Consider the following 7,494-nt stretch of genomic DNA (forward strand, 5'->3'; position numbering starts at 1 on the left):
TTAAAGCAAATGAAAACCACCTCTTTGTCTCTGGTAAGGACAAAATTATATCAAACATATTTTGACAATCACCACCAGCTGAAAGCTGAATTTAACTTGTTTTTCCCTCCTTAGTGACTTAAATTTCAACTTTAAAAGAGTTAATTCAGAAAATAAATTGGCTGTTTTTATATTTATAACACTTTTGTCAGTTCAAATATTTTTGATCTTAAACCTCACTGTCTTCATTTCACTGAATAATTCCAAATGAATTCTTCTGAGTTGAGGAAAATGTTATAATCTTTATTCTCACACAGTATTTGGGTCATATCAACAATAGCAGATCTTTTCAAGAGCATGCTTAAAAACACCCCATATGGAGCAAAAAACGGACACTTTCATTCAACAAAAGCTATTAAATATCATTTACAGGGGAGTGAAATCTTCCACCGAAGACAATGATCAAAACACAAGTTGAAAACTTGTCTTCTTGATATGATATAGACAGTGAATTCAAACTCATGAGCCTTAACTTCTCCATGGTCCCAAATTAACTTATGAAACTTTTTTATATATACACAAATGTGCTACACAGACCAGCAATGTTAGAAACTATTGTCAGGGTGTGAGAAATAAACCAACAAAACAAAAGAGATAGAAATGCAGCTCACTTTGTACTAATGTAGGACTGACTGTATTGCACTAAAGTGATTTCTACTGTTTTAAAACGACTTCAAGGTGTGTTACAACATATTCCTCGTGTCCTCCCTTTTCACGTGCTCGAGTGTCTTGTCGTGGCACTTGCTTTTTTTGTTCTGGTGAGTTTTCACGTGTTTTGCCAAGTGGTCACTCCTCATGAACCTCTTGCAGCAGTCCGGGCACACAAAGCGCTTCTCCCCCGTGTGAGTCCTCAGGTGTCTCTGCAGCTCGTCCGACCTGGTGAAGCTCTTCCCACAGAAGAGCCAGTTGCACACAAACGGCCGCTCCCCAGAGTGCCACCTCAGGTGCGCTTTGAGGTGTGAAGTTTTCCCGTAAACTTTCCCGCAACCCGGTATGTGACAAATGTGCTGCTTCTTCTTCCCCGGCTCGTCGCTGGACGTGGACGACTGACAGTTGGGACACCTGCACCTCCTGCACCGCCGCGCAGTCGCGAGAGGAGACTTTGTGTGCAGGAGAGCCGCGATTTGCGTTTGGTACTGCGCAAAGTCCGTATGTCCCAGCACCAAGCCTCTCTGCAGCTGGAAGCGATGGGGACCCAGGGAGGAAGAGTGGCTAACGTGGTTCCCCTGCTGGAGGCTCCACCACGGGATATCCTCCCCAGGGTTTGGGGACAACTGTCTCTGCTGTTGGTGGTGCACGAGGCCGGAGGGTCCCGTGACAAAACTTGGCATTGCAGGCGGGATGGGAGTTGGCGCTGCGTAACTGACAGCGGGGACGTAGGTGGGAGGGCAGGTGGACTGCATGGAGCAAGGTAGCATCTTCACGGGGGAGAAGTCATAGGGGTACGAGGGGTCCGCCGGAGGGGTAAGGGGCAGTTCGTGGTGCGAGCTGAACGAGCTCTGGATGTGCGCAGACAGCTGGGGCTTGGAGGATAGTCCGAAAGTGGAGTTGCTTGCCAGGGTGCTCTGAGGGTTTCCTTCGTTAGTCCACGGGTGAAATAAGCGCGAAGGGGAGCTCAGAGTGGGGTCGTAGGGGACCTGGAGGAAATCTGTGGGGTTGGATCCGTGGTGATGCCCGATCCGGTTACAAGTGGCAGCCAGGAGAGCCAGCGGAGAGTGCTTACAGTTCTCTGGAGAAGAGTTTGGAGTGCGATCCTGGATAACCGAAACACACATTTCCTCCATTAGAATCATTGTTCAACACACTTTATGAGGCTAAAACACGCTTAAATATTCATGAAAATAACAGCCTAGCCGAATTTAATCTGCTTTTTGCAGCACGAGTCGTGATGTTGTGACATAAAGTTGGCAGAAGAAGTCATTAACAAGGAAATAATTAGCTCTCCTAGTTAATTTATATGACAGTGGACCGTAAAAGTAACGCGACTTTTATTTTCTCCATCTTTCTGACTCGTAAATCAACTCGGCTGAGTGAGTTTACAAGTTATTAAAGTCGTATAAAGTCAACAGAAAGTTGCGCACAAACCTGGAGAAAAGCCTGGAGTGTTTCATTCCGCAGTACAGCCACTGCTGCCATGGTAAACGTCCTCCTCCCACTCGATGAAAGCCAAAATAAAAAATAACAGCCGCTAATTTAGATAAATGTGAGCATTCGCGGTGAAAATATGGTGTCGAGCAGGTCTTCACTCCTCGGTGCTTTTCCTCTCTCTGAGATCTCCTTGCTCTATCTGAAGAGTGAGGGATCACTTCTTAGAATTTGATAAGGACTTTGGTGGGCCGCCAGCCAGTCAGAAATAAGATTTATTACTTTGAAGTTTGCCGCTGCCCAATCATCAAAGAATAGCGGCTCTTTGAGAGGGGAAAGCAAATCCTTTGAATCCACAAAGCTCCTATGGTGTGTTTGTTGGTCTGGATAAAGGAGCTGATTATTAGGGGGGATGGGAAGGGAGGAGATAAAGGCGGGACAATTAATGAAGTAATCACTATGTGGGAAATGTATATACACAAATAATTGGATTTTCTTGATCAAAGACCCCCATGCCGCCTGGAGACCCCGGTATTGGATGCTGTAGTCATCTGATCCTCTTTTTGTAATTAAGGATTTGTAGCAGAAGCCTATGTGACAATGTGACATTGTTATCTCTGGAGATCTCAAACAGACTGTTTGATGGAGGAAAAGAGACCAAAATCAAGTGACTCAACACAAAGTTCTCATCTCTGCTCAATCTTTTTTACATTTCTAATTTGAATTCAAATTTCTTTGTTGTTCCTTTGAACTACAACACGACATTAAAAGCTTAATTATGCCCTCTCTGAATTATTTAAACCGGCATTTCTTCTTCACTCATTTGTTTTATCAGAACCCCACTCCTTAAGTTTCCCCCCTCAGCTTCTACAGCCTTAGGGTAAATTCCCAGTAGCTAATTCACATTTATAAATGTTACTTAACATGACACAGAAGGGAAGCCTTTGTTTTAAGTCAGGTGACAAAAGCAGCACTTGCAAATGTTGACGTCTCAATTAGGATTTGCTATAGAATTGTCAGCATGTCTCAGGGGGAAATTTCCCATTCAGAAAAATTTACACAGCATCCAAATGAAAGTTATCAACAATAAAAGTGGAGTTTAAAACAAAGGCGAAACTATCAGAAGATATCATAATTTGTCCTTTTATTGTTTCAAAAGTCCTCAGTTTTTTTTTAAAGATAATATCCAAAGTTTTGCAGCAGAGCCGCTGAAATGGAAGTTGCAGTTTTCAATATCAACCCTCTGATCTTTATCTGGCTTCCCTGCAGAAACAATCACTGTCCTCTCAACTAGTTTGGAGCGGCAGATTTTGAATTAGATCTGTTCCTTTGAAGGGATTAATGTTCCCAGTCCTCTCCCACGGCTTTACACACAGTCATGAGGGAAAGGGGGAGTCCTGCCGGGCTGAACTGGAGCCATGTTAAACTACTAAACTGGCTACAGGAGCGCTGGAGTCACACACTGCTGACTGAGGAAAGATTAACCTTGTTTACATCTAGTTATGGAAGCAGTGGGACATGGCATTTATCCATATTTATGATAAATAATTTGTAGTGAATGGCATAGCTGCTGCTTTGAATCATGGGTAATGTTGCTTTAAATCTGTTGTTTAGACAAGTGTGTAGTTTTGAGAAGCTTTTTTAATAAGTTACACCTACACAAGAGTGTCTGAAAATCGTCTTAGAGAAGTCACGTTTGGATCCTCTGAATGAAGGGGTGGGAGAGTCTTTAAGGAAGGTTAGGGCCCTTTTGATAAGTAGTTTAAAAGTTAGAACTCATTAAATTATCTTTGAGTGGTGAAAACATTTTAGAAATTCTAAGAGGAAACTTACAGAAATAAGTTTGAGGTTGCCAGGTTGGGAAAATGTTATTTGATATCCTCCAAGAAGATAGCCAGGTAGCATACACTGCACTTAAACCATTTACATGAATAATCTGCAGGCTAGAATGGATTGAGGAAGTTATGTACAACATTTTCTATTCCCCTTTATACATTTATTAGGCAATATAGCAAAAAGAAAGGATGAAGAGCAGCTTCCACAGGAAGTTTGGCAACCAAAATCCTGTTCTTAACAATTAAAAGTATGGCTGTCAGACTTGAAGGATTAATGCAATTAATCAAGGTCCATTAATCTTTTTAGAAATCACGTTAATTGTATGCTTATTCTCCTTTTTGGCACACTTTGGTTAAGTAACTCCATCTCAGCCCAGGGGCGTAGCACAGGGGGGAAAGGGTACTGGGCCCACAGTAGGGAGGGGCCCTTGAGGAGCCTGCAAAGAAAAAGGTGTGTTTTTTTTTTTTTTGGGGCCATTTCGTGCCTTTATTAGACAGAGGAGGACAGTGGATAGACTCGGAAACAGGGAAGAGAGTGTGGAGAGACATGTGGTAAAGGGCCACAGACCGGATTCGAACCCGGCTGCCTGCGTTCATGGTGTGCACATTAAACCACTCAACCATCTGTGCCCCCCGAAAAATGTGTTTTTATCTATTTTTTCTTAGTAATTAGTATCATTATTGAATCAAAAGTGACCAAATGAATGAGACAGCAGACTGAAATTTCTATCAAAAAGTAAAATAAATACTGGGGGCCTCTGCTCCTCCCTTAACAATGTCCAAATGGTGTAGTCCAGCGCTGCAAATTATTGCTCATAAATGGGGAAATTATGCTTTAAAAATACATTAAAATGCATATGTATTTGTAAAACATGATGCAACATTTTTTGCTTGGCTAGCCAGTTAAGGGGGGGCCTGGGTAATATTCTTTCTGGGGGCCCAGAATACCTAGCTACACCCCTGTCTCAGCCACAGTGATGTAATATGAGGACACCAGGTCTCATTTCACCTTAACACCTTTCCAAGTCATCTGCACCTTGTGTTATCAGACATTTACCTTTTTACTGTTCCTTTTTATTGTTTTCAATCCATAACATGTTCCTTTTTCCAAGTTCTACCTGAAGTGCTTTGTTTCTTTCAAAATAAAAGATCTGTATCAGGAAAGGAAGTTAAGACAGTCAAAAAAATGAAAATGAAACAGCTTTGAATGCAAATGGAATTTAACATGCAACAAATGGGAGGTAAACTGAGATTACAACATGTAGTTTTTTGACAGCCCTTAACTAGAAGTGCTAAAAAATGTATTTATCTGACCTTTATAAGGTGGTTTCTGTTTTTGCCTTATGTAAGACAACTCCACTTGGTTAGTTGCATTTTAAGGTATAAAAACCCTTGCCCTTCATTCAAGCCAATATGGTAATTACTTCTTCCAGATTGTTCATTATTATTCTGTACACTATTGGTTTTTAAACTTTGTTATCAAAGGATTTGGACATAAAGGGGCTGAAAACAGGTGAAAAGAGAATAATAAAATGAACAAATGGTTTATAGATCAGTGGGAACAACTTTTGGGTTGCCAGGTTGTGAAATATTCCTTCAACTGGTGTTTATCTTTTCTATTTGAGTAATAATTTAGTTACAAATGTGAGTGAAATATTAATACACACTGCAGGGTTTCTCTCTTATTACTGAGCATTCAAGCCTGCGATATGTTGATCAGTCCTTTTACAGCGTCTTTTATTTTGAAGAATGAACAGCAAAAGGGAAAAGCGACCGCAGTTTTTCTTAATAGTGAAGTAAAAATGTGTTGGTGACGAGTAATCGAACAGTTATGAAGCTTTTGTTGCCAGATTTGCTGTTTATTAAAGTGACATTGTTCTTTTTGACTTAATTGTGTGCATATTCCTGAAAGCTTGAGTGATTACTATAAAATCAGGTGTTACTAACTCCATCATATGCCATCTCAGTAAACATTTTTCCACAGTGCTCACCAAAAGTTTGTATTTGTGCAGAAAAAAAGCTGTCAGCCAGTTTTCTCCTGGGTTTAAATGTCAGATAAATGTCAAATGTTGTAATCTGCTCACTGTCAAACCAAACGACTGTTCCAGTAAAAGAAGAATCCACCTTAAAAACAGAATTCAGATTTTTTCTACGATGCAGCAGAAGCACTCTGCATGTGTGGATATTGAAAAATAGCAGACATTAATTCTGATTTAGGCTGGATTTCCTCATAAACCAGCTTTACATGTGGCCTGTCATGCTATGCAAAGGAGAAATTCCAGCCATATGTGACAACTGCATGAATTTTGCGAACCATCAGCGTTACAAAATTATTGATATCTTCCTTTGAGATACTCGCTTCAGCCCCAAAAGCAACTTCTTACATTTTAATGCATCTCAATGGGGTTCCAGCTGAGGGATGGATTTGGCTGAGCAGGACTTTGATATAGTTTGTAAGAAATTCATGACTGTGGGCTCCACACAATGTCCAATCCCCGAGGTAATTTACTTGCTCCAAACCTTTACCGTCTTTTGGTCATGTCTCAAGTTTTTACAGGGTCACCTCAGCGGTGGTTTTGGTTAAAAGATTTTTTTTTTTTCCTTGCAGCATTTGATGGAAAAAATTAACTTGGAAGAACCAGCCCTGCAATAGTTTTCTACATGTACTCTCAAAGGTTTGAACATGGAATCAGCCGGTAGCATGCGTGTATTACATACATCAGTTTAAAGCTGTAAGCTGAGGGCCAATCAGAAATACTGTTACAAGGTGGAGGTGTGTGTGAAGCAGCATTAATAGAATATCTGAGAGAGAAGATGCAGTTTTGGAGTAGCTGCAGGAATGAAAATGGTAATTCTTGTCTTTTAAAGTCAGGAAATTAAAGCTGATGTTTTCTTACTGAATATAAGAGACGAGGCTTTTGGCTTATGATACTGTTTTTAAATTTTTAATTTCCTGGCTTTAGAATGAAAACATTTTGTAGAAGTTCAACAGGTGAGTGTCACTCCTGTGAAGCAGCGGTTCACAACCGTTACCCTTGGAGCCTCCCTTACAGAGTCCCCAAAGGACCCAATTCTGACCTCTGCATCCCCAAACAGGATAAGTAGCACAGATAACGAATGGATGTGGATGGATAACCTGAATTACAAGTGTTTTTAAGATTTATTTTTGGGCTTTTCCTGCCTTTATTGACAGAGGAGAACAGTGGACAGAATCGGAAACCGGGATGAGAGAGCTGGGGAGAGACATGCGGGAAAGTGCCACAGGCCAGATTCAAACCCGGGCTGACTGTGTACACGGGTCGGGTCTTAAACCATTATGTCATCTGCCTCCCAACATGATACATATTTACCTCCGCCAAGGAGGTTATGTGATCAGGTGGGTTTGTTAGGTTGTTAGTTAGTTAGTTTGTTTGTTTGGACAGATTTTGATGAAATTTTCAGGAAATGTCAGAAATGGCATAAGGATTTTTGTAAGGATTCTGTACTATTGGGAGATAGGGCTGATGGCCGAGGTCTGTGCTGTTACCACTTTACA

The 7,494-nt window shown here is 41.1% G+C and overlaps 1 protein-coding gene across 1 annotated transcript; it reads right to left on the minus strand.

Annotated features, from left to right (window-relative positions):
* Positions 1-309: 309 nt before the first annotated feature.
* On the minus strand, positions 310-2,294 carry sp5a (Sp5 transcription factor a). The gene is made up of 2 exons (XM_041807522.1): positions 2,125-2,294; positions 310-1,793 (listed from the first exon to the last, which is right to left on the minus strand). The coding sequence occupies exons 1-2, from the start codon at positions 2,173-2,175 to the stop codon at positions 723-725; spliced, it is 1,122 nt and encodes a 373-aa protein (XP_041663456.1). The 5' UTR covers positions 2,176-2,294; the 3' UTR covers positions 310-722.
* Positions 2,295-7,494: the final 5,200 nt, after the last annotated feature.

Source organism: Cheilinus undulatus, linkage group 15 (assembly GCF_018320785.1).
Source record: "Cheilinus undulatus linkage group 15, ASM1832078v1, whole genome shotgun sequence".
In the NCBI taxonomy this organism is placed as follows: Eukaryota; Metazoa; Chordata; class Actinopteri; order Labriformes; family Labridae; genus Cheilinus; species Cheilinus undulatus.

Bases quoted from the DNA above. Each gene is read 5' to 3' on its own strand.
- sp5a (XM_041807522.1), bottom strand. From the start codon at position 2,175: ATGGCAGCAGTGGCTGTACTGCGGAATGAAACACTCCAGGCTTTTCTC. The intron at 1,794-2,124 runs GTTTGTGCGCAA...TCGGTTATCCAG, and splicing joins CACTCCAGGCTTTTCTCCAG to GATCGCACTCCAAACTCTTC.